General features: G+C 47.0%; 1 protein-coding gene across 2 annotated transcripts in view; it reads left to right on the plus strand.

Moving 5' to 3' along the window:
• LOC143498922 (transmembrane protein 132C) overlaps nt 1-27,500 on the plus strand; it is a 186,249-nt gene that overhangs the window by 127,474 nt on the left and 31,275 nt on the right. For both annotated transcript variants that reach the window (XM_076993829.1, XM_076993830.1), the window contains one exon: nt 4,106-4,292. In XM_076993829.1, the coding sequence (XP_076849944.1) occupies nt 4,106-4,292 (187 nt within the window). The remainder of the gene's footprint in view (nt 1-4,105; nt 4,293-27,500) is intronic.

Genomic DNA, 27,500 nt, shown 5'->3' on the forward strand with positions numbered 1-27,500 from the left:
GTGTGTGTGTGTGTGTGTGTGTGTGTGTGTGTGTGTGTGTGCGTGCGTGCGTGCGTGCGTGCGTGCGTGCGTGCGTGCGTGTGTGTGTGAGTGTGAGTGTGTATGCTTATGTAAGGTCCCTTAGCCTCTCACACTGCAGGATTGACTGTGCTGTTTGGTCATGGCTGGCAGTCTGTGAGTGTGTGTGTGTGTGTGTGTGTGTGTGTGTGTGTGTGTGTGTGTGTGTGTGTGTGTGTGTGTGTGTGTGTGTGTGTGTGTGTACGTGTTTATGTGTGTGTGTGTGTGTGTGTGTGTATGTGTTTATGTGTGTGTGTGTGTGTGTGTGTGTGTGTGTGTGTGTGTGTGTGTGTGTGTGCACGTGTTTGTGTGTGTGTGTGCACGTGTTTGTGTGTGTGTGTGTACGTTTGTGTGTGTGTGTGTGTGCACGTGTTTGTGTGTGTGTGTGTGTGTGTACATGTTTATGTGTGTGTGTGTGTGTGTGTGTGCACGTGTTTGTGTGTGTGTGTGTGTGTGTGTACATGTTTATGTGTGTGTGTGTGTGTGTGCACGTGTTTGTGTGTGTGTGTGTGTACATGTTTATGTGTGTGTGTGTGTGTGTGTGTGTGTGTACATGTTTATGTGTGTGTGTGTGTGTGTGTGCACGTGTTTGTGTGTGTGTGTGTGTGTGTGTGTGTGTGTGTGTGTGTGTGTGTGTGTGTGTGTGTACATGTTTATGTGTGTGTGTGTGTGTGTGTGCACGTGTTTGTGTGTGTGTGTGTGTACATGTTTATGTGTGTGTGTGTGTGTGTGTGTGTGTGTGTGTGTGTGTGTGTGTGTGTGTGTGTGTGTGTGCGCATGTTTGTGTGTGTGTGTGTGTGTGTGTGTGTGTGTGTACATGTTTATCTCACACTGCAGGAATGGTGAGTTGTGGTCTCTGCCTGCTTTAGCCACTATGGATGTGTAGAGATGTCACCGTTCTGACTCCTCTGTACTGCTCCAGTACTGATATCTTATATCTGATCAAGATATCAATACCAGTGCAATATAAACACTACCATGGAGCTGTGCTTCAGTTGTTTGGGGGATTATTATGTCTGGGCTGTATTGAATATATATTGTATATTTGCTATTTTAACAAATATCATGCATGGATAAGACAGACACATAAACAATATGAAATAATAAACTAAAACATTGAAGCATTAAATGCATTTCTTCTTGCAGTCCGATGTTTACAGCCTTTGTTTACGTATTACTTACTGTAATCACTCCAACACACACACACACACACACACACACACACACACACACACACACACACACACACACACACACACACACACACACACACACACACACACACACACACACACATCTTCTCTGTCTGTCTCTCTGTCTATCTGTCTCTCTTGCTCTCCTCTCTCCCTCTCTCTCTCTCTCTGTATAGCTGTCTCACTTATTCACTCCTGAATTTTATGCTATACTTTACCTGCATTTTTGGCATTACTTCAATTCTAGATCAACTTCATTTTAACCTCATTGTTCTTCTGTTGAATTGCAGCAGTAAGTAACTGTATCCTACTTACCATGTCTTTAAAACCAACAGAAATGTGATCTGATCATGGTTCAACATTTCCAGTCCACCTTAAATATAGCAGTCCACCTTAAAACTCAACAAGCTAGTGTTGACAGTAGATTATTCTTATTTGAAACTACTACACAGAGTCATTAAGATTTATGAATGTAGAGAAGGAAAGTGCTGTGCTTATCAGGTGACTCTTTCTCCTCTGCAGGTTAGTTTGACAGGAGTCTCTTTTTCATAACCCTGGACTTCTTATATGTCACAGCCCAACTGGAAACAACATAATTTGTGTTTTTTAAAGAACGGATTCAGAAACAGATCAGTGTTGGCTCTAACGAACCTAGCTGTGATCATGTGACCTGCTCTAACGAACCTGGCTGTGATCATGTGACCTGCTCTAACGAACCTGGCTGTGATCGTATGACCTGCTCTAACGAACCTGGCTGTGATCATGTGACCTGCTCTAACGAACCTGGCTGTGATCATGTGACCTGCTCTAACGAACCTGGCTGTGATCATGTGACCTGCTCTAACAAACCTGGCTGTGTTCATGTGACCTGCTCTAACGAACCTGGCTGTGATCATGCGACCTGCTCTAACGAACCTGGTTGTTCTCACATGCGCTGTACTGCAGATCACTGCTGTGTTATTTCCAGCCTGTATGTGTGATTGTATCACATTGGTTTCCTTAAGCATTTCTCCACTATCCAGTTCAGCATTATTTGCTAATATCAGCCCATCTGTTGATGTAAACAGTTCCAGAGTGAGGCTGATATACGGCACTTATCGCCATTATCTTCACTGCTTCATTTCAATGTGCTGGAGTTCAGAGGCAAAACAGTATGAGTGGTTTCACTAGCAATGACCTCAGTGTCATCTTCTCTCTCATCTGTTCTGCTGTTCCTCCACTGCTCCACTCCTCTCTCTTCTCTCTCCTCTCCTCTCTTCTCTCACCTCTTCTCTCCCCTCTCTTCTCTCTCCTCTCCTCTTTCCTCTCCTCTTTCCTCTCCTCTCTCCTCTTCTGTTCATCCTCTCCTCTCCTCTTCTCCACTTCTCTCTTCTCTCCTCCCTCCTCTCTCCACTTCTCCACTCCTCCCTCCTCTCTTCTCTCCTGTTCTTCTTCTTCTTCTTTCTCCCACTTTTTTCTCCACTCTGCTTTATGACTTTTCATTCCTTCTTCTCACCGTCTGTTGCTTTTTCCCTTTTGCTGTCCTCCATCTGTTTCCTGTTTGTCCTCCATCTGTTTCCTGTCTGTCCTCCATCTGTTTCCTGGCTGCCCTCCATCTGTTTCCTGTCTGCCCTCCATCTGTTTCCTGGCTGCCCTCCATCTGTTTCCTGTCTGCCCTCCATCTGTTTACTGTCTGTCCTTTGTCTACTTCCTGTTTGTCCTCCATCTGTTTCCTGTCTGCCCTCTGTCTGTTTCCTTTCTGTCCTTTGTCTGTTTCCTGTTTGTCCTCCATCTGTTTCCTGTCTGTCCTCCATCTGTTTCCTGTCTGCCCTCCATCTGTTTCCTGTCTGCCTTCCATCTGTTTCCTGTCTGTCCTCCATCTGTTTCCTGTCTGTCCTCTGTCTGTTTCCTGTCTGTCCTCTTTCTGTTTCCTGTCTATCCTCCATCTGTTTCCTGTCTGTCCTGTCTGTTTCCCTTTACTCCATCCTGTCCCACCATGCCAGCATGTCTTCTACCTGCTCTGGACTCTCAGAGCTGGGCGTCCCCGCCTCACAGAAGCACCATGTCTCATGTCCTATCTGTCCGATGGCTTGCGCAGGAGTTCAGGAGAGAGTGAACTGAAGCTTCCATGGAGGAGGATTCCTTTATTAGCAGGAATCACAGAAGTGCTATCCAGGCTAGTGTCTCTCTCACAGGGCCATGTAGCTGCAGCACTACCCCACCCTCTAGCTGGAGCTAGTGTGTCTTCCAGTGTGTCTTCCAGTGTGTCTTCTAGTGTGTCTTCTAGTGGTGGTGTGCATATTTTGAAGTACTCTGTAATCAAAAGTACTGTGTGCTCTGTAATGGGGTTTGTTTAAAGAGGTAGTGTATGTGCGTGTTCAGGATTTGTGTGTGCATGCGTGCTTTGATTGATTTTCATTTGGGTGTAGGGGTGGGGTTTCAGCTGTAAACCACTATCTGCTTCTCTCTGTGATTGTGTGAACTACACTACCCATGACTCCTTGCTGCGTGCTGTTGTTATTCGATTGTTTCGTCTAGCGCCATCACAGCCTCGTATAGAGATATTGTATATCTCTCAGTTACTTATCTGCGAATCACGTGTTCCGAGGCACAGCCAGACATTAGATCACATGACACGTGTCATAAGATCATGAAGGGTGTGTGTGAAGTGTCTGGTGTAACAGGTGGAAGCATGAGGGGGGGGGGGGGGGGGGGGTAGACTGCTGGGAAAGACTGAATGTCATCCATTCAGCTAGGATATCTTCACCTTCTCTGGAGGGAGGAATACATTAACCATACATTAACCATCTCTCAATCTCTCTCCCTCTCCCCCTCCCTCTCTCTCCTTCTCTGTCTGTCTCTCTCTCTCTCTGCAGGGTGGAGCCAGGTTGGCAAAGGGTGGTGCAGGTAGATCTGGAGATGGATGTTAATGTGGACACCACAGGCAGCGGGTCGATCTCCTGGATGGTGGAGTACCCAGGGATCCGTGTGGGCTCGGAGGAGATGGAGACACACATCCTCATAGTGCAGAAAGAACTTGCTGGAGTGGTCCCGCTCGCCATGGTCAGTCCAACACATACGCACGCACGCACACACACGCACACACACACACACGCGAGCACACACACACACACCCACACACAAACACACACACACACACACACACACAAACACACACACACAAGCACACGCGCACACACAATCAAACTCAAACTTGTGGTCCTGCACAAATACAAAATCTGTACGTGTATGTGTGAGTGTGTGTGAATTTGTGTGTGTCAGTGTGTGTGTGTGTGTGTGCATATGTGTGTGTGTGTGTATGAGTGTGTCAGTGTGTATGTGTCAGTGTGTGTGTGTGTGTGTGTGTGTGTGTGTGTATGTGTCAGTGTGTGTGTGTGTGTGTGTGTGTGTGTGTGTGTATGTGTCAGTGTGTGTGTGTGTGTGTGTGTGTTTGTGAGTGTGTGTGTGTGTGTGTGTATGTGTCAGTGTGTGTGTGTGTGTGTGTGTGTGTGTGTGTGTGTGTGTGTGAGTGTGTGTGTGTGTTTATGTGTGTGTGTGTGTGTGTGTGTGTGTGTGTGTGTTTATGTGTGTGTGTGTGTGTGTGTGTGTGTGTGTGTGTGTGCGTGTGTATGTGTCAGTGTGTGTGTGTGTGTGTGTGTGTGTGTGTGTGTGTGTGTGTGTGTATTCATTTCCAGGGTGATTCCTATCCTTGTAGTATCTCTATGCTGGTTCCTCCACCTTCACTACACACCTAATGGAGAAATCAATATGAATACTTATTACCTAATAGGGATTTATGAGGTGGGGAATATTAACAACCATTCTGAAGAGACATGAATATCAGTCATAATTAAACAGCACTTACACTCATCTCCTCCCACTTCCGTGGAATAGCTTGTCACGAGAGGCTTGTTTTAGAAGATAAATCACTTGTTGCTCTGCTGTACATCAGATTATCAGCTAGAACCTTGTGATATAACAACTCAGTCCCTTTGACTATCTATCATCTGTCTCTCTCTCCTTCTCTTTGTCTTTCATTCTGTCTTTGAGCCTTTAAAGCCTAGTGTATTAGGTATTTAACCACAAACTAATCAATTCTCTTATGCTCCAATAAATAACTTTTCACTTCTCCAGCATTTACACACACACACACACACACACAAGCACACATACACACACACACACACACATATATATAAAGAACATTTGCCTGATTAATGATGCGTTTTCACTACACTTCCCATGATGCATTGGGTCTCTAGCCCTCATGTGTGACTCATTCTGGTGGTCTGAGATCTTTAACAGCTACGAATCATCGCTCCAGCTTAGCCTGTCAGAGTGACACCCCCACCTCCCTATTCATTTGGCAGTAAGTCCCTGGAATTGTTAGACTACAATTCCCACGGTTCCACTTGTCTGTCCCCTCTTTAATTGTTTGGCACATCATTGTGATATCTGTAGTCTGATGGGAGTGTTCTGGCTGGCGAGAGGCTCTAGTTGCAGCCTTTGTAATGGAGAGTGAGTGAGTTTGGCTGTCACTGACCTCCACACAGACTCTCAACAGCAAGGAAGAGGCAGTCATTAGTGTCCAAACAAGAAGCTCTGCTCTGGGGCACCATGGAGGCAGCTGTTCCTTCTGTCAGCAAGGACACAATGGAGCAGCTTACAGCAGTGACACATGGGGAGTGACCCAAAGAGCAGCAGAATAACAGAACATATGAACACCAGAACATATGAACACCAGAACATATAAACACCAGAACATATGAACACAAGAACATATGAACACAAGAACATATGAACACAAGAACATATGAACACCAGAACAGATGAACACCAGAACATATAAACACCAGAACATATGAACACAAGAACATATGAACACCAGAACATATAAACACCAGAACATATGAACACAAGAACATATGAACACCAGAACATATAAACACCAGAACATATGAACACAAGAACATATGAACACCAGAACATATGAACACCAGAACATATGAACACAAGAACATATGAACACCAGAACATATAAACACCAGAACATATGAACACAAGAACATATGAACACCAGAACATATAAACACCAGAACATATGAACACAAGAACATATGAACACCAGAACATATAAACACCAGAACATATGAACACAAGAACATATGAACACCAGAACATATAAACACCAGAACATATGAACACAAGAACATATGAACACCAGAACATATGAACACCAGAACATATGAACACAAGAACATATGAACACCAGAACATATAAACACCAGAACATATGAACACAAGAACATATGAACACCAGAACATATGAACACCAGAACATATGAACACAAGAACATATGAACACCAGAACATATGAACACAAGAACATATGAACACCAGAACATATGAACACAAGAACATATGAACACCAGAACATATGAACACAAGAACATATGAACACAAGAACATATGAACACAAGAACATATGAACACCAGAACATATGAACACAAGAACATATGAACACAAGAACATATGAACACCAGAACATATGAACACCAGAACATATGAACACAAGAACATATGAACACAAGAACATATGAACACCAGAACATATGAACACCAGAACATATGAACACAAGAACATATGAACACAAGAACATATGAACACCAGAACATATGAACACAAAAACATATGAACACCAGAACATATGAACACCAGAACATATGAACACAAGAACATATGAACACAAGAACATATGAACACCAGAACATATAAACACAAGAGCAGATGAACACCAGAGCAGATGAATACTAGAACAGATGAACAGCAGAGCAGCTGAACACCAGAGCAGATGAACACCAGAGCAGATTCACAGCAGAGCAGCTGAACACCGGAGCAGCTGAACACCAGAACAGATGAACATCAGAACAGATGAACATCAGAACAGATGAACATCAGAACACCAGATCATTTCATCTGAAAATCTTCTTTCTACCCCTCTTCTATAATCTTTCTATTTCTCTACCTCTTCATCTCTCTCTGCCAGTTTCTCTTCTCTACCTCCCTTCTCTCTTATTCTCCTCTCACCTCTCCTTTTTTCTTTCTCCCTCCCTCTCACCCCACCTCCCCAGGGGGCACATCCTCTCTCTCACTGATAAACACTGTGGTGTAGTGATTTTTTAACTGCCCACCATTTCACAGCCAAGAGCGAAGGGGGTGTTCTGTAGATGTGGACTTCACAGCGATTATGCCCCTTCTTCTGATCTCTGGAAATGGAGAAGACCTGATGTTTCAGATGTAGCTGGCGAGAGTGTGAATACGCAATGTTCTGTGGTGAGTTTCTTGGCTGAAGTGAATTCAGCTGAGCATCCTCATACAGCTCACATAGGCCTCCAGATGACCGCAGGCGCAGGTGACCAGATGAGTAACATCTAGCTGTCAGCCTCCTGGAGCAGGTGACCAGATGAGTAACATCTAGCTGTCAGCCTCCTGGAGCAGGTGACCAGATGAGTTACGTTTAGCTGTGGGTCTCCTGGCGCAGGTGACTAGATGAGTAACATCTAGCTGTGAGCCTCCTGGAGCAGGTGACCAGATGAGTAACATCTAGCTGTGAGCCTCCTGGAGCAGATGACCAGATGAGTGGTCTCTGGTGTAGGTGTCTGACTGTGGGCCTCTGGTAGAGGTGTCTGACTGTGGGCCTCTGGTGGAGGTGTCTGACTGTGGGCCTCTGGTGGAGGTGCCTGACTGTGGGCCTCTGGTGTAGGTGTCTGACTGTGGGCCTCTGGTGGAGGTGTCTGACTGTGGGCCTCGGGTGGAGGTGTCTGACTGTGGGCCTCGGGTGGAGGTGTCTGACTGTGGGCCTCGGGTGTAGGTGTCTGACTGTGGGCCTCTGGTGTAGGTGTCTGACTGTGGGCCTCTGGTGGAGGTGTCTGATTGTGGGCCTCTGGTGGAGGTGTCTGATTGTAGGCCTCTGGTGTAGGTGTCTGACTGTGGGCCTCTGGTGTAGGTGTCTGATTGTGGGCCTCTGGTGGAGGTGTCTGATTATGAGCCTCGGCACCCTGCACTGTGGCTGTGTGACTGTACCAAGTAAAAGAAGTTACAGACATCATAGTGAAAAATGAAACCTCAGAAACAGTGAAATAGTGAAAAACGTTAAAATGCTAATCAAGTAAAATGCTTGAATCTAAAAATGCAACAATAAATTAATGTTTATTATTAAGATATTTGCATATTTGAACCACATATTCAACACTAAACTTTATTTGCTTTGCAAAATTGTATCTGTTGCAGTCATGCCAATAAAGCTACCTTGAGTTGAATAAATTAGTGAGATGGACAGAGACAGAGACAGATTAATTCATTATTATCAACATAATGTAGACAGATAACAAATTATTGTAATATTATTGATTCTCTATTAACATAGAGCTCTTATTGTTGTTTGTTTTGTGTTTCACTATAATTCTGCTTTGACAATACTGTAAATGAATATAGTCATGCCAATAAAGCCCACAGAGCTGAATTACAAATTCATAGAGGAGGTGATGTGGGGCAGAGACAGAGAGATAGAGAGAGAAACTGAGAGAGAGAGAGAGAGAAAGGGACTGAGAGAAAGAGAGAGATACTGAGAGAGATAGAGAGAGAGATACTGATAGAGAGAGAGGGAGATACTGAGAGCGAGAGACTGTGTATCTCCCTCTAGATACTGAGAGATAGGCGGAGAGAGAGAGAGGGGAGAGAGATGTAGAAGGCGAGATGAGAGGAGATGGGTGAAAGAGCATGTGAGCATATCTGCTGAGTTTTGCCACAGGCGAAGCTTTCATCCGTAATTAGCTTTAATTACACTATCCGGCCACATTGTCTTCCAGCAGTGAGACAGAGCTAATACACTTACAGAGGCCAGAAATAATCCTGTTAAACGGTGAGCTCTACCCGACCTCAGCGCAAAGGTCACAGATTATTAGCGCTAATGATTATTAAGAAAGCTGAAAACCCCACTCTTTCCTGCCATAGTTATGGGTTATTAGCTGCCTCATCTCTGACCCCCCTCCCCCTCTCACCATTCATCTTCCTCTCTTTCTCTTTCTCTCTCACAATTCATCTTCCTCTCTCTTTCTCACCATTCGTCTTCCTCTCTCTGTCACTCTCTCTCTCATTCATCTTCCTCTCTCTCTCCCCCTTTCCCTCTCTCTCTCTATCTCTCTCTCTCTATCTATCTCTTTCTCTGTGTCCCTCTATCGTCACAGTTAATTTGCACCATATTTTTTTTCCATTAATGAAAAGCGCTCAGTATTAATCAGTCTGAACAAAAGAGAGTTTAGTAGCTTCACCATAGCTCAGTGATTCGATTACGCTCAAAAGAGAGAGAGAGGAGGAGGAGGAAAAGAGAGGGATAATAGAGAGAAAGAGATAGAGAAATAGGAAGACATGTGTTTGACCTCCAAGAGAAAGAATGGGGTGAAACAAACAGGTTTTTGCCACTGAAGTGCAGTGTGAGTGTAAGGGTGGTGTTACCCAGGGCCGTGGCCCTCAGAGGCCTCCACACGGCCCCCACAGACACAGAGAGGAGGCACACCGAGCAGCCCTGCCCAGAACACCAGGGAGGGAGGAGGTGTGAGGAGCAGGGAGGAGGGAATAAAGGAGGAGATTTTACTTTACTCACTGTGTTTTAGAGAGAGAGAGAGAGATCCTGTCTGCTATGTGGGTCATGTGAAGATAGATCCTCTAGCTGGTAATGGGAGGCAGATCAGATTTGTCAGCACAGCAGGAATCTCCTCCATTATCTTTACTCTCTCTCTCACACACACACACACACACACACATACACACACCCTCTCGATATATCTAACACTTTCTTTCTCACACACACACTTATATACACACAAACACCCACAGACACATGCATTCATATTACGCACATACACACACACACACACACACACACACACACACACACACACACACACACACACACACACACACACACACACACACACACATTCACACACACACACACACACATTCCCTTTCTATCTTTCTCAAACTCACAAACACACCCATGGGCCCATGCCACTGGGCACATTTTGCCATTGGAGTGATTGCCACCTCAGTTGTCCAGAGAAGACACCGAGGGGCCGAAGTCTCTCACTCAGCCTGCAGGTTGTCATGGTCTGTTCCATGTGTTCTTGTAATGATGCCACCATGTTAACGCGACGCGTTTCAGGCGAGTAAACGTGCCCCGGCGCCTGCAGGGCCACGACGATCTTCAGCCTGACGCTGTGAGTGCTGTGGTGTTATCGGAGAGGAGCAGAAGACTCCAGGACTCAACACTGTTCCTGTGCTCCCAAACTAATTAGCAGCTTTCATTCAGAGCGTTGGATTCATTCAGAAACGCAGGACGTTAAGAAGAGCACAAGCACTCTGCTCTTCAGTGCTCACATCACTCAGTGAAAAGAGGCACTCAAAAACCGAACCATTGTTAGGACAGAGGGATACGATGGTCAGATGACGGTCAGACACCCCCCCCCCCCCCCCCCCCCCCCCCGTACAACAGCAGACTTGAGTACCAGAGCAGAGGGAAAACTTACACTTATGTCTAAGTGCTCGAGTTGTGGAGCAGTGTAGTTGTGGAGTGTAGTAGTGGAGCAGTGTATTTGTGGAGTGTAGTTGTGGAGTGTAGTAGTGGAGAAGTGTAGTTGTGGAGTGTAGTTGTGGAGTGTAGTGGTGGAGCAGTGTATTTGTGGAGTGTAGTAGTGGAGAAGTGTAGTTGTGGAGTGTAGTAGTGGAGAAGTGTAGTTGTGGAGAAGTGTAGTTGTGGAGTGTAGTAGTGGAGAAGTGTAGTTGTGGAGTGTAGTTGTGGAGTGTAGTAGTGGAGTGTAGTAGTGGAGAAGTGTAGTTGTGGAGTGTAGTTGTGGAGAAGTGTAGTAGTGGAGAAGTGTAGTTGTGTAGTGTAGTTGTGGAGCAGTGTAGTAGTGGATCAGCGTAGTTGTGGAGCAGTGTAGTTGTGGAGTGTAGTTGTGGATCAGTGTAGTTGTGTAGTGTAGTTGTGGAGCTGTGTAGTGTAGTTGTGGAGCAGTGTAGTAGTGGAGAAGTGTAGTTGTGGAGTGTAGTAGTGGAGAAGTGTAGTTGTGCAGTGTAGTTGTGGAGCAGTGTAGTAGTGGATCAGTGTAGTTGTGGAGCAGTGTACAGTTGTGATCAAATTTATTCAACCCCCACTGAAATAAAGTGTTTTGGCCAGTTTGACATTGATTTTGATAATTTCAGTCATCTTATTTACAATTATATCAAAGAGGCACTTATAAATTAGACAAACATAACATAATATTTATGATGGAATAACCACAAATGTCTTTACTGTGCTCACATCATTATCAGTTTTATTCAACCCCCTAGTGACATTATTTTTTAGTACTTAGTACAACATCCTTTTCCAGTTATGACAGCTTTCAAGCGTGAAGCATAGCTTGACACAAGTGTCTTGCAGCGACCTATGGGTATCTTAGCCCATTCTTCATGGGCAAAAGCCTCCAGTTCAGTCACATTCTTAGGCTTGCGCACTGCAACTGCCTTCTTTAGGTCCCACCAGAGGTTCTCAATTGGATTTAAGTCTGGTGATTGCGATGGCCACTCTAGAATGTTCCAGCCTTTCATGTTCAACCATGCTCTAGTGGACTTGGATGTGTGCTTCGGATCATTGTCCTGTTGGAAGGTCCAACGTCTCCCAAGCCGCAGGTTTGTGACTGACTCCATCACATTTTCCTCCAAGATCTCCTGGTACTGAAGGGAATTCATGGTACCCTGCACACGTTGAAGCTTTCCTGTACCATTAGAAGCAAAACAGCCCCAAAGCATAATTGACCCCCCGCCATGCTTCACAGTAGGCAAGGTGTTCTTTTGTTCATAAGCCTGGTTCTTCCTTCTCCAAACATAGCGCTGGTCCATTGTCCCAAACAGTTCTAATTTAGTTTCATCTGACCACAGTACACTGTTCCAAAACCTTTGTGGCTTGTCCACATGACTTTTGGCATACTGCAGTCGACTTTTCTTGTTCTTTGGAGTCAGCAAGGGGGTGCGTCTGGGCGTTCTGGCATGGAGGTCTTCGTTATGCAGTGCGCGCCTTATTGTCTGAGCTGAAACTTCAGTGCCCACATCTGACAGGTCTTTTTTCAGTTCCTTAGCAGTCACGCGGGGATTTTTCTCCACATTACGCTTCAGGTAGCGCACAGCAGTCGCGGTCAGGATCTTCTTTCTGCCACGACCAGGTAACGTTTCCACTGTGCCCTTTAACTTGAACTTGCGAATGATACTTCCGATAGTGTCTCTTGGAATATTTAACAACTTCGCAATCTTTTTATATCCATTGCCATTCTTGTGAAGAGCAATAACCTCTTCTCTTGTCTTCTGGGACCATTCTCCTGCCTTGACCATGCTTGGAAACACACCAGTAGATGTCTAGAAGGAGCTGAGTATCACAGTCCTTTTAAATCTGCCTAATTGGTGCTTATCATGCTTGATTGCTGCTCGTTGACATCCACAGATGTTTTCAATACCTGATGGAAAACACTGGAATGAACCTCTGTTCTTAGGAGTGGTAGTCGTAAAGGGGTTGAATAATTGTGTCAATGAAGAAATCACAAAAAGGCCATTTAATACTTTATGACAAAAAAAATTGATGCTATCTTAGTTGCATTTAGTTCTTTAACAAGTCCTTGTAAGATTTCATTATGAACACAATTACAAATGTGCACTGAATTCCATAAAACCCTTCGCAGCATTGGGGGTTGAATAAATTTGATCACAACTGTAGTTGTGAAGTGGTGTAGTAGTGGATCAGTGTAGTTGTGGAGCAGTGTAGTTGTGGAGTGTAGTAGTGGAGAAGTGTAGTTGTGGAGTGTAGTTGGGGAGTAGTGTAGTTGTGGAGCAGTGTTGTGGAGTGTAGTTGTGTAGTGTAGTTGTGGAGCAGTGTTGTGGAGTGTAGTTGTGTAGTGTAGTTGTAGAGCAGTGTAGTTGTGGAGCAGTGCAGTTGTGAAGTGGTGTAGTTGTGGAGTGTAGTTGTGGAGCAGTGTAGTTGTGGAGTGTAGTTGTGGGGCAGTGTAGTAGTGGATCAGTGTAGTTGTGGAGTGTAGTTGTGGAGCAGTGTAGTTGTGGAGTGTAGTTGTGGAGCAGTGTAGTTGTGGAGTGTAGTTGTGTAGTGTAGTTGTGGAGCAGTGTTGTGGAGTGTAGTTGTGTAGTGTAGTTGTGGAGCAGTGTTGTGGAGTGTAGTTGCAATGTGGTGTAGTTGTGCAGTGTAGTTGTGAAGTGGTGTAGTTGTGGAGTAGTGTAGTTGTGCAGTGTAGTTGTGAAGTGGTGTAGTTGTGGAGTAGTGTAGTTGTGGAGTGTAGTTGTGTAGTGTAGTTGTGGGGCAGTGTTGTGGAGTAGTGCAGTTGTGGAGCAGTGTTGTGGAGTGTAGTTGTGAAGTGGTGTAGTTTTGGAGTGTAGTTGTGAAGTGGTGTAGTTGTGGAGTAGTGTAGTTGTGGAGTGTAGTTGTGTAGTGTAGTTGTGGGGCAGTGTTGTGGAGTAGTGTAGTTGTGGAGTAGTGCAGTTGTGGAGCAGTGTTGTGGAGTGTAGTTGTGAAGTGGTGTAGTTGTGGAGTGTAGTTGTGGAGTGTAGTTGTGGAGCAGTGTTGTGGAGTGTAGTTGTGTAGTAGTGTAGTTGTGGAGTGTAGTTGTGTAGTGAAGTTGTGGAGCAATGTAGTTGTGGAGCAGTGTTGTGGAGTGTATTTGTGAAGTGGTGCAGTTGTGGAGTGTAGTTGTGGAGTGTAGTTGTGGAGTAATGTAGTTGTGGAGCAGTATTGTGGAGTGTAGTTGTGAAGTGGTGCAGTTGTGGAGTGTAGTTGTGGAGTGTAGTTGTGGAGTAGTGTAGTTGTGGAGCAGTGTTGTGGAGTGTAGTTGTGTAGTAGTGTAGTTGTGGAGTGTAGTTGTGTAGTGTAGTTGTGGAGCAGTGTTGTGGAGTGTAGTTGTGAAGTGGTGCAGTTGTGGAGTGTAGTTGTGGAGTGTAGTTGTGGAGTAGTGTAGTTGTGGAGCAGTGTTGTGGAGTGTAGTTGTGTAGTAGTGTAGTTGTGGAGTGTAGTTGTGTAGTGAAGTTGTGGAGCAGTGTTGTGGAGTGGTGTCATTTGTACAGGTTCACACATTTCCTTTTGAACTAGTCTGTGTTACGTGGCCTGTTGTTCCTTTAGTGCCTTCTCATCATGGACAGGTTGTTTCAGCAATCTGAAAAATCGCACCGGTTATAAATCACTGCAGTCTTACTTCAAAGGCAGGTTTTTATGACATTAAAAACAGACTTTGATGATGTCCTTAATGTAGCCTTCGGGTTTAACATTTATCATTTTGACTACGTTGTTTTTGCCACAACTGAAATGATGAAATGGTGTAGTGGAAGCTGAGAAGGGCACCTTGTGCGTGGTTGCCCTGAGCAGCCACTTCTCCACCAACATGGTGTCTGTTCCTATGCCAACATCTCAAACTCGGGGGCGGGGCCTTGCGTTGTCGTTGTTCAGCCTCATCTGCGTGATACTCCGCAGCGTAGCCACCACACCAGCTGAAGGACAGAGCTCCACTGACACACGTTCAGTTCTTCCAGAAATTTGCTATTTCAGTGTGTTTCACTTTGATTGCCAATATTTAGTCCGCCAGCAAACAGAAAGGTCAGATCACAGAAATGGGAGAAGGTATTGAATAAGGGGCAGCTCATGGCAAAAGCGTGAAAGATATTCATCAACTTAAATTATTTTCTGTTTGAGACTTTGTTTTTATTTTAATGAACACCATGAAAATATATTTTCTTAATCTTCATTTTAACCTTAAGAGACATTTAAAAGATCAATTTTAGAGTTCTAAATGGATGTATGGCACCTTTACCCAAGAGACACAGTGAGGGGGCTGGATAACAAACACATCCTCCATTACAGCTGCTTCATTCAACCCTTCGTCAAGGGTTCAGGGAGACATCAGAAAGAACGAGAAGTTCCTCCTGAGTTTGGAGATGCCCAGACAGTCAGAGCCATGAGGAACTGGGGCAGTTATCACACGAGAAGCACAGTGTGCGGTTCATGGTGCGGTTATTTAACCAACCTCAGCTACTGCAAGGCATGGAAAACAGAACGTCTCTGGGCACTGTTGGTCTCCATGGAGACTGTCGTAAACCCTTTTGGGCCTTTATTTGGGGAGTATTAAACGGTGCTCGGCGGTGTAACCCTAGTGACCGGCTGCAGGGCAGAGAAGGTCGTGCCCTTCCACCCAGAGAGGCAGATCTCAGTGAACTGAGGTACACAGTCACACCGAAGGTCCCTTCAAATATAATAATACAGTGAGTCCCCGCGTAACCACGGGGTTAGAGACTGAAAAGTCCGTCGTCAAGCAGTTTTCATCGTTAAGCGTGACTCTAGATTTAGATACGCTTTGATCGTAAATACAGTATAGAAAAAACTAACAATGTTCTCGTGCGTACAGCATGAGAAAGAGCGATCACGTTGTTGAGATGGGCTGCGGTGGAGGCTGTGCTGCCTCAGCTTATCGTACACAACACTCCACTACACTCCACTACACTCCACTACACCCCACAACACTCCACTGTGCTGCCACTGCTCCTCCGCGCACCGTGCGAAAATGGAAAAAAGTCGGTCGTAACTCCGGTCCGTCATTAACCAGACCCGTCGTTAAGCGGGGACTCACTGTATAGACATCCTGCACATGAGTGCAACAGGGGCGCTTCATGTCAATTACATCAATTGATTAACAAGGGCCATTTGATTAGATAGAATCAATCAAATGGGAATACGTTGGGAATACGTTTCAAAGTTGATTTGAGTGTGTTTCTTATGCTGTGGCACTGGAGGGAAGGGACACAGGCCTCTTGGATATTTGGGCTGTTGTCCATAGCAACAGAACAAGTGTTAGTTACATTAGGACAGAACACATGGTTCTCACGGTTTTATATTTTAGCATATGCAGATGATGTAACAGTTGAAATATCTGGATAAGGTTATTAATACCTTGATGACTATAATGAAAAGGTCTTTTCAGAAAAGGTAAACCGGGAGGAGAAGGCTGGTTCAGGATGACCCTTGCTGGGGAGGTTGAACGGTAAAAGGGTTTTTTAAATGTTCTGATCAGGAGTGTTTTAGGCGGAAGAGGCCGTGGTTCTACAGCCTTTGAAAGGGCTGTTAGAGGTTGTGGAGGAAACACGAGGGGGGAGTGGCTTGCACCCCGCACGACTTCTCCAGCCAGTGATCAGCAAGCCGCTAGCATCCTCATTATTGCATCATTTGGCTGTCCTTGACTCTCCCATGAATTGTTGAAGGGAAGCTGTGATGGTCAATTTATTGTGGAACAAGCTGCACTGGGCAGAGTCGTGTATTCATCAAGAGATAAAGGGGACAGGGCCTCCTGCGTCAGGGAGCAGAAAAACAACCTTTACACTCCACTTCTTAAACAGCCATTTATGGACTGGTGGAAGCACCCAGAAGGTTACGGTCATGTGGCATGTTATGGTCATATAGCAGCTTACAGACTGGTGAGCCAGAACTGGAGGGAAGTGGTGACATTGGGGTGTTTTTTAGAGACCGCCAGGATGACTGTACACAACAGGGATGCCGTGACAGAGAATCATATGGACAGTCAGTGCGAGAAGATGGACAAATGGACAGAAGAGGGTTATTCCCCAGTCTGGGGGCAGTCCTACAGTCTTGAAGGGAAGTCCTAAAGCCCTGGGGACAGTCCTAAAGCCCTGGGGACAGTCCTAATACCTTGGGGGTGGTCCTAAAGCCTTGGCAGTTTTAAAGCCTTGGGGGCAGTCCTAATCTAATGTTAATGGGACACCCAGAGCCCTGTGCAAGATCAAGGAGCTCTGACGTATTTAGATCTTTTAATTCCCGTCTAAGGTATAAGGTATGTCATGGGTTTAACCAGAGTAAGCTGAAGGACAGGTGGACATGCTCACCTTGGGTTCAGTGGGCAGTGTGGTGCGGCTGACCCTGCATAAAGAGAACCATGGTAATCAGCCTTGAGAAGATCTGCTGGAAAGCTGCAGAGGCTGGTCTCACCCAGGCAGGTCTTACGCAGGGTGGGGTTATGGGGTTACTCTTGCTGGTCTTACCAAGGCAGGTTTTACCCAGGCAGGTCTTACACAGGCAGGTCTTACCCAGGTTGGTCTTACGCTTGCTGGTCTTACCCAAGGTGGTCTTACCCAGGCAGGTCTTACCCTTATCTTGCGTGGGTGTACTGCTGTTAAAAGAGGACATGCTGATTCTAAACACAGTGGTCAGTCGCACGTGTGTTTCACCTGCATTTACATTTAAAGCTTCATGTTTAAAACAGTGAATCCTTCACTCCTTGAATGTTTACACTTGGTTATCCTTTTTTAGATAGATAAAACAACAGTACCAGTTGTTTTGAAGAGTCTTATAGTCTAATTATCATATAGGGCTTAATAAGAGTTGAGGGCATCACGGGAGATGCACCTATCCAATTCAGAGCAGTGCAAAAGAGGGTGGGTTAGATCAGCAGGTAATATCCAATCACATTAAGTCTTTTCAAAGCCAAACATGAGTGTGTGAACCGTGCAGTGACACAAAGCAAACACGAACAGCAGTTTATATTATATTATCAAAATAATGAGTAGCATTAACAGCAATATATAATGATAATTAATAACAAGACCAACAATTATAATAATTCATATCATTGCTAATTATTATAGTTCACTGCGATGAAAACAAAATATTTACATAATGGTGATATTTAAATTGTATAATTTTCCATGCTTATTGGCATGGCAACAGTATTTACATATTTAGTAGTAAAAATAGAATAGATTTTCCTTACAAAATCAAAATGAAATCGGTTGTGTTTACTTCGTAATTGGGACACATATTCAATTAGATATTTAATACGTGGTTTAGATTGTGGTCAAAACTGACATGGCCTGCTTGAAGGAGGGAAACTCAGTATTGTGTGTGGGAGCAGGTCTGAACAGTGCAAGCTCTGTTTTAAGCCTAAATGGGCTGAAACCGTCCTCTCCTGGTGAGTCCAGAGACCCTGTGCTGTGCTCTTCTACGCGTCTGGTAAACTGCACTCTCTCCTGTTGTGTCTCTCCGTGTTGGCGGGCTGTGCGGTGCAGACCTCTGCTCTGCCTTCTGGCCTTCAGGGGTATTTGTCTTATAACGCCCTGAACTGAAGAAAACACCGCCTGCTTCACGATGACCTCCATACGCACAGGTGTGTGATGGGATTTAAATATTTACGAGGCGACTGAAGCCCCATGATGGGATTGGGTGTTCGTAGACTAAACTTATAAACTGCAAAGCCTTTAAAGGGGCTTTTGTCATGATTGCAGATGGGGTTGGTAAACGCTCCACACCTCCTGTGCAGCAGAGTGCCGTGTTCCTGTCTGGGTGAAGGACAGGAACACGTGTTTCCCACTTAGAGCTGTCGCACACACACACACACACACACACACACACACACACACACACACACACACACACACACACACACACACACACACAGTGTGCAGTGATGCAGTGATGTGATGGCCTGGAACCTGCAGCTGGTACTGGGAGCTGGGATGGTGCTGAGAGCTGGACGGATGCCCAACTCTGGACCTGGACCTCCAGGATTTAGTTCAACACCTGAACACCTGTGTGACCTTGGGCAGAGGCCCTGTGTCTCTGGGTAACCATGGTGAAGCCCCGCCCCCTGGCCCATGTGCGCCCTGGGTCCAGTGGAGCAGGAGGAGCTTCAGATCTGGACTTCTTGGTTCTGTCTCGTTAAACGTGTTGGTCGTTAACTTTAATGGCGTTGTCAGTAAAGGGAATTTGAAAAAAAACAATAGCACCTTCACCCCTCCCTTCTCCCCTCTCCTGCCCTCTCTTCTCCTCTCCTCCCCTCTCCTCTCCTCCTCTCTTCCTCTCCTCCCCTCTTCTCTCCCCTCTCCTCTCCTCTATAGTTCTAAGTGTGTGTATCACACTTTTCAAGCCTGTGACTCACACTCTCTGCAATCAGAGCTCTAATATATGAAATCCCAGTGATTTCTGTCTTTCTCTCCTCGTTTCATAACATACTGACTTGCAGTCTTCATGTTTCCACAGTGCGTATGACGTTAGGGATTATAACGTGTAATGAACTGGTGCTGTGTAGCTCCATCTGTGATCACACGTACACTCCATACCGACACGTTCTCTGACCCTCTGACCCTGATCATACTCCACACTCTTAGACTGAACTCAGTGAGGCCATTTCTGTGCAACGACCTGCTTTATGGGTGTATGCTGTGTGTATGTGTCTGTAGATGTGTTTCTGTGTTTGAGTGTGTCTCTGTAGGTGTGTGTAGGTGTGTTAGTCCAGTGTGCAGCGCGTCCAGTGTGCAGCGCGTCCAGTGAACACGGGCGTCTGGTAAACGTCTGTTCCCAGACCTGTGACGCCTCCTGCAACAACTTGTCAGAGCACGTGAGTTCATGGCTCAGCTGGAGCTGGACCCTGACCGGCGTGGTTTACTTCTGGAGTGGCGTCTCCAGCGGTGCCTTTGGGGCCAGCAGCGTGTTTATGTGTTTCCCATTTCCCCCGCACTCTCACACAGGAAAGGTCATGCTGTTCCAATCCGCTCAATCCGCGTCCTCCTCTGCGGTGCTCATTAGCACACGCCCTGTTTTGTGATATCAAACAGCCATATAGGTCGTAATTGGTTCTGAAATGGCCCTCATTTCATGTGCTGTATCGGCCTGGAGCTGGAGCCACGGATTACTGCACCTCTCTGAGGCAGAACCGGCGCCTTAATAACGGCTTTGTGGATTTGAAAGACATAGACAGAGCCGTGGAACGAATGGGGGGCCCTTCAGCCTACAGACGGCCTCGCGAAGATCGAAACCCCAGCGAGGGTCGTCTGTGAGGCGAGGAGACAGGGAGGTTGTGCTGGAGGAGAGGGGACCATCGTCTCCGTGTTCAGCTCCACAGGTCCAAGACAAACTGATTTTGGTGTGCATTAAAACTGGAGGTGGTCGGTGTTGAAATTCAAGTGCAGTTTGTATAATGGGAATATTTGTGAAGTCATTTGTGATTTTAGAATGTACTAGTCCTGCATAGATGTCCTATGTCCCCACGTCTGATCCTGTACCAGTGTGAGACAGTGTGTCCCCGTGTCTGGTCCTGTACCAGTGTGAGACAGTGTGTCCCCACGTCTGGTCCTGTACCAGTGTGAGACAGTGTGTCCCTGTGTCTGCTCCTGTACCAGTGTGAGACAGTGTGTCCCCACATCTGGTCCTGTACCAGTGTGAGACAGTGTGTCCCTGTGTCTGGTCCTGTACCAGTGTGAGACAGTGTGTCCCCACGTCTGGTCCTGTACCAGTGTGAGACAGTGTGTCCCTGTGTCTGGTCCTGTACCAGTGTGAGACAGTGTGTCCCTGTGTCTGCTCCTGTACCAGTGTGAGACAGTGTGTCCCCACGTCTGGTCCTGTACCAGTGTGAGACAGTGTCCCCCCGTGTCTGCTCCTGTACCAGTGTGAGACAGTGTGTCCCCACGTCTGGTCCTGTACCAGTGTGAGACAGTGTGTCCCCACGTCTGCTCATGCAGAGTGTAGAGATACACATCGTGTGTGTCTTTGATAGGTGGAGTTCTTCACAAATGCTCAGTGGTTGTGTCTTGCTGCCTCTGTGTCTTCCAAAGAAAAGCCTCAGGTCAAACTGTTCATGAGAGAGAGAGAGAGAGAGAGAGAGAGAGAGAGAGAGAGAGAGAGAGAGAGAGAGAGAGAGAGAGAGACAGAGCTAGAGATGTAAGTGAACCCACATGTCAGGATTTGAGCTAAACCTCTTTCCTTTAGGTACGTTTTATATGTGTATTTATGTGCTGTTTATCTGTAGGTCTGTGATCACTGAGTGTTTTCTGTTTGAAGCAGGCGAGAGAGAAGGTAGCTGACAGGATCACTGGGGGAATAAGAAACAGTGCTCTGATGTGTGTGTGTGTGTGTGTGTGTGTGTGTGTGTGTGTGTGTGTGTGTGTGTGTGTGTGTGTGTGTGTGTGTGTGTGTGTGAGTGTGTTTGTGTGTGTGTGTGTGTGTGTGTGTGTGTGTGTGTGTGTGTGTGTGTGTGTGTTTGTGTGTGTGTGTGTGTGTGTGTGTGTGTGTGTGTGTGTGTGTGTGTGTGTGTTTGTGTGTGTGTGTGTGTGTGTGTGTGTGTGTGTGTGTGTGTGTGTGTGTGTGTGTGTGTGTGTGTATCTGTCTTCATCCTCCCCATTGAGGCGTCCTACCCTTACCCATAATGTACACATCTATTATCCGGCTTCTCCCTGTGTGCTGTACGGTGTAAGAGCTTCAGAGGAAAGCTGTGTTGTTGGGAATCATGTATGGGCAGAGAGGAGAAAGAGAGGAGAGAGAGAGAAATAAAGAGAGAAAGAAAGAGAGAGAGGAGAGAGAAATAAAGAGAGAAAGACAAAGAAAGAGAGAAAGGAGAGAGGAGAGAGAGTGAGGGAGAGAGAAATAAAGAGAGAAAGAGAAAGAGGGAGAAAGGAAAGAAAAAAGAGAGAGGGAGGGAGAGAGGGAGGAGACAATTAACAATTTTCACAGTTTAAATGATGAAAGAGAGATAGTTTTCTCTCTCACCATTTAAATCTATTCCACCTTCTGTTCACCATGTTAATATATTCATCAAAGCTTTGGCAATACAAGTGTGAATATTTGTCATGTCAATAAAGCACCATTGAAGTGAAATGGAGAGAAGAGGGAGAGAAGAGTTTTATGACAATCGTTATGTTCAGGTTCACATTATTTGCTTTGGCAATATTGTACCTGGTATAGTCATGTCAATAAAGCTACCTGGAATTGAAGTGAAATTGAGAGGAAAGGAAGAGAGAGGGGAGGGGAGGAGTATGAGAGGGAGGGGAGGAGTATGAGAGGGAGGGGAGGAGTAGGAGAGGGAGGTTAGGAGTAGGAGAGGGAGGGGAGGTGTAAGAGAAGGAGGGGAGGTGTATGAGAGAGGGAGGGGCGGTGTAGGAGAGGGAGTGGAGGAGTAGGAGAGAGGGGAGGTGTATGAGAGGGAGGGGAGGTGTAGGAGAGAGGGAGGGGAGGTGTAAGAGAGGGAGGGGAGGTGTAGGAGAGAGGGAGGGGAGGTGTAAGAGAGGGAGGGGAGGTGTAGGAGAGAGGGGAGGTGTATGAGAGGGAGGGGAGGTGTAGGAGAGAGGGAGGGGAGGTGTAAGAGAGGGAGGGGAGGTGTAGGAGAGAGAGGGGAGGGGAGGAGTATGAGAGGGAGGGGAGGAGTAGGAGAGGGAGGGGAGGTGTAGGAGAGGGAGGGGAGGTGTAGGAGAGAGGGAGGGGAGGTGTAAGAGAGGGAGGGGAGGTGTAGGAGAGAGGGAGGGGCGGTGTAGGAGAGAGAGGGGAGGTGTAAGAGAAGGAGGGGAGGTGTAGGAGAGGGAGGGGAGGTGTAGGAGAGAGGGAGGGGAGGTGTAAGAGAGGGAGGGGAGGTGTAGGAGAGAGGGAGGGGCGGTGTAGGAGAGGGAGGGGAGGTGTAGGAGGGAGAGGGGAGGTGTAAGAGAGAGGGAGGGGAGGTGTAGGAGAGTGAGGGGAGGTGTATGAGAGTGAGGGGAGGTGTGTATGAGAGTGAGGGGAGGTGTGTATGAGAGGGAGGGGAGGTGTATAAGAGGGAGGGGAGGAGTAGGAGAGAGAGGGGAGGTGTAGGAGAGAGAGAGGGGAGGTGTAGGAGAGAGAGGGAAGGTGTATGGGAGGGAGGGGAGGTGTAGGAGAGAGAGGGGAGGTGTATGAGAGGGAGTGTCCCTGTGAACAATTGCTCCATTGCTTGAGGCCTGTCCCCACTGTGCTGCTGAGGACTGCTCTGCCTGACTGTAGGAAGCCCCCCGAGGCAGCACTCTGGCTGTAGAGGTATGGATTCCTCCCTGGCTGTGTGTGGAGGAGGTGGAGTGGATCACAAGGCCGGGGTGGAGAGATGAGGCCCCGCTGGGGGGGGGGTGCCCATGCTGGGTTGAGGGTCCGCACTTCGATCAGCCTGAGGCGGGAGCTGGGCCTGGCCTGCACTCTCACTCACCTGCCCAGCACAGAAACCAATCACCACTCACCTGTCCAGCACATAAACCAATCATCACTCACCTGCCCAGCACAGAAACCAATCACCACTCACCTGCCCAGCACATAAAGCAATCACCACTCACCTGCCTAGCACAGAAACCAATCACCACTCACCTGTCCAGCACATAAACCAATCATCACTCACCTGCCCAGCACAGAAACCAATCACCACTCACCTGTCCAGCACATAAACCAATCATCACTCACCTGCCCAGCACAGAAACCAATCACCACTCACCTGCCTAGCACAGAAACCAATCACCATCTACCTGCACATCACAGAAACCAGTCACCACTCACCTGCCCAGCACAAACCGGTCTAATTTACATTTTGGGTCATTTTGTCACTTGTGTTTGTGTGGGTGCATCTTGCACACAGGAGTAAAACCCTCTGTGCTGAGAACAGCTTCTTTTAGCCTGAGGTTAACAATCACACTGGGTCTACAAAATGGTGAAGTGACCCTTTTCCACCGTGGAACATCTGAGACGTTATCATCTCAGATCACCCAGACACGTCTGCACCAACACTGTGAGAGCCTCTAATCATCATTTGGGCAGACGTTACAGATAATCGATCATATTGGATCAAATATAATAGTGTTGATTGTATATACTACACAAAGTGTTCTGGTTATTATCATATTTTTATGATTATGAGAGTTGGTAGTCCCAGAGTAGACTGTTAGGAGTTTACTGGTAAGGAGCGGACAGAGAGCTAGTTGGGGTTGGTCATTCTCCACGCTGGACGTGACGCTGGACATGGCCGTCCCAGTGAGAGCCGCTGGAGGTTGGGGAGTGGAGCTCGTGTCCCCCCCCCTCGGGTTCCCATCCTCCCTGGACCTGACCTCCCCATCTCACCACTGGTCCTTGCAAAAAGAAAGTGTCTGGTTTAAATTCACCAGGGTTGCCAGGTGCTCCCACCTGACCCATCGATCCAGGTGAATTGCAGGTGTGGCATTCATCAAAGCGATGGGGGATTTGTCCTATAAAGTTAAAATATAGTCCTGCCATCCTCTGCCATGTTTTATTCATGAGCCTTTCGCCCCCCTCTAGTTCCCTCTTTCTATCTCTCTCTCTCTCTACTTTTCTTTTCCCTTCTCTCTCTCCGTCTCTCTCCCTCTCTCCCTTCGTCCCTCACACATCAGCTGTTCTGCAGACTCTCAGTGGACTAATCGTCTCCCTGTGTTTTCCAGCTCCAGGTCCCGTTTTCGCTTTTTCACACACACACACACACACACGTCCCGCGGCGGTGCGTACCGGCCTTTCATTTCCTCCTGAGTGCTTTATCAAGCGATAGCCAATCAGCAGGCCCCTCCCGGACCTCGGCGCACGTGTACCCGAAGGCCTCCCGCCCCGCCGGGGCCGCACGCTGACCCACATTCACAGAGCGGCTTCGGTGGGCCGGACCTTGTGTGCCGCGGTGCCGTGGTGCTCCCTCTGCAGACCTCTGCGTGAGCTTGATCCTTCCCCGTGACAGAAAGCCTGCCTGTCTGAGAAGGTTGGCCGCTGACGGACAGCCCGCTTTCATATCGGGGGGACGTTCTTTTTGTCCACCGCTGTGGAAGTGTGTTCACAGTGAGGAAGAATGTCAGCACGTCCCCGGGGAACGCCCAGTGGGGTTATGGGTAACGGACGCTGGAGATGGTGCTGTGAGACAACAGGCCTGAAGCAGACTGGAAACAATCTCCTGGTTCCTCTTGTTCTCGGGGTGGAGTTAATCGGGTGGAGTTAATTGGGTGGAGTTACTCGGGTGAGACATGCTGTCTTGGCAGAGTTGCTTTTAGTTTTGTTTGCATGTGGGGAACAAGGCTAATGGGACGGAAGCTTCCGGACACTTAGCCCTGCGTGCTGCAGCAGGTCGTGCACACGGCCCTGTCATGTGACTCAGGCCCCTGAAGAGCAGAAGAATGGGCCCAAGAATGGACCAGAACCCCCTGGACCAGATCTGTGACTCGGTCTCTGATTCAAATGCACATGTGACATGCAGAATGATACAGACGGTTACTGACATGACACCATAAATCCATAAATCGGGTTCACTCATGAGTAACAGCTGCATTTCAGATGATTTCACAAGATCAGCTCTCTCAGTCATGTCCTCCGTCTCTGAGGTGTGTGTCTGTGTCCTCGTTTAGTGTGGAGCGTGGAGTGTGCCCCAGTAGCAGACCCCTTACACAGCCCGTCCAGAACCTCCATTACATGATCCTCATGGACTCCTCACGGCAGCTCAGACCGACCTGCACGATGAGCCAGACCTGTCTGAACTTCAGGCTCCAGTTTGGAGATTAGGGACAGCCATGTGTGTCTTATTCACAGTCCCTCTCCATGGTGGCACTTAGGAGTCCAAAACACACACTCTAATCTAATATCTATGAAGCTGTATATAGTTCTGTCACACACACACACACACACACACACACACACTCACTCTTATCTTATCTCTATGTAGCTGTATATAGTTCTGTCGTGATGCATACATACACACACACACACACACACACACACACCCACATCCTGTGAGAGGGTTGAAGAATGTGTGGACGCTTTACTCTAAGACATTTATCTAGCACAAAAAACAAACCCCAACATCCACTCTATCACTCTGTGAACGTGCTGTCACTACAAAGCCATAGAGCAAAAACACAGTGATCCGGTGATGCGGTTCTGATCTGGCGGAAGAGTCCTGGTGGTGCTGGGCTGTAACGGGCTCTGGTTTGTCCTCATTTCATGTGATACACCTGTAACTTTAAGAAATAAGCAAGACAAGATTAAACACAGAACAAACGACCTAATTAGTAGACATGACATTTGAAATGCAGAATTTAGTGTGGGATTCACAGGGGCTTCTGGGTAATGTGTAGAGAACAGATAGCAGCAGCTGTATGTCTGTATATGACAGAATTTAGGAGTATTAACTGCAGCTTGAGGATGGATATTACCACAAGTTTGTGGTTGTAACTTAGAGGTATTAGCACGAGTCAGTGGTATTAGCAGCAGTCAGAGAGAGAGAGAGAGAGAGGTGTAGAGAGAGAGTGAGAAAGAGAGAGAGAGAGAGAGAGAGAGAGAGGTGTAGAGAGAGAGTGAGAAAGAGAGAGAGAGAGAGAGAGAGAGAGAGAGAGAGAGAGGTGTAGAGAGAGAGTGAGAAAGAGAGAGAGAGATAGAGGTGTAGAGAGAGGTGGAGAGAGAGGGGGTGTAGAGAGAGATGGAGAGAGAGAGAGGGGTGTAGAGCAAAGGGTATAGAGAGAGGGTGGGTGTAGGTGGGTTGTAGAGAGAGATGGAGAGAGGAGTGTAGAGAGAGAGAGGTGAAGAGAGAGATGGAGAGGGTGTAGAGAGAGATGGAGACAGGGGGAGAGGGGTGTAGAGAGAGAGAGATGGAGAGAGGGGTGTAGAGAGAGAGAGAGAGGTGTAGAGAGAGAGAGGAGTGGAGTGATCCTGGATAGAGACGTTCCTGTTATGTGATGTCTCATTAAGTAATGAGCTTTAGCAGACTCAATTTTGAAAACTCCTATAGCAATTATGGTACACACACACACACACACTCACACACACACACACACACACACACACACACACACACACACACACACACACACACACACACACACACACACACACACACACACACACACACAGACATCCCACAGTAATGACTCTCAGTGCTGTGGGAGAAGCCCTCTTCAGAACTGCTTACATCTTGAGACTTTATCTCGCCTTGTGATCTTAGAAGATAGTGAAAGATGATGGAAGGTAGGTGTGTGTGTGTGTGTGTGTGTGTGTGTGTGTGTGTGTGTGTGTGTGTTTGTGAATCTCAGCTAAATAAGCTAGCAGACTCCCACTCATTTTGATCATTAATGCCAGTTTACTTTTGGGTGACCTCTTCCTAGGAAATTAAAGTGCAAATCATTTGGTAAATTGTGCATTTTCCAAGAGACAAACTGCAAAAATAAAAGGATCAATTAATGAAGAATGGGGATAGGGATGGAGGTGGGGGTGGGGGTGGGGATAGGGTGGAGATAGGGTGGAGGTGGGGGTGGGGGTGGGCTTGGGGTGGAGATAGGGGCATGGATGGGGGTGGGGATAGGGGTGGAGATAGGGGCGTGGATGGGGGTGGGGATAGGCGTGGAGATAGGGTGGAGATAGGGTGGGGATAGGGTGGAGATAGGG

This window comes from Brachyhypopomus gauderio, unplaced genomic scaffold (genome assembly GCF_052324685.1).
Source record: "Brachyhypopomus gauderio isolate BG-103 unplaced genomic scaffold, BGAUD_0.2 sc124, whole genome shotgun sequence".
Classification (NCBI taxonomy): Eukaryota; Metazoa; Chordata; class Actinopteri; order Gymnotiformes; family Hypopomidae; genus Brachyhypopomus; species Brachyhypopomus gauderio.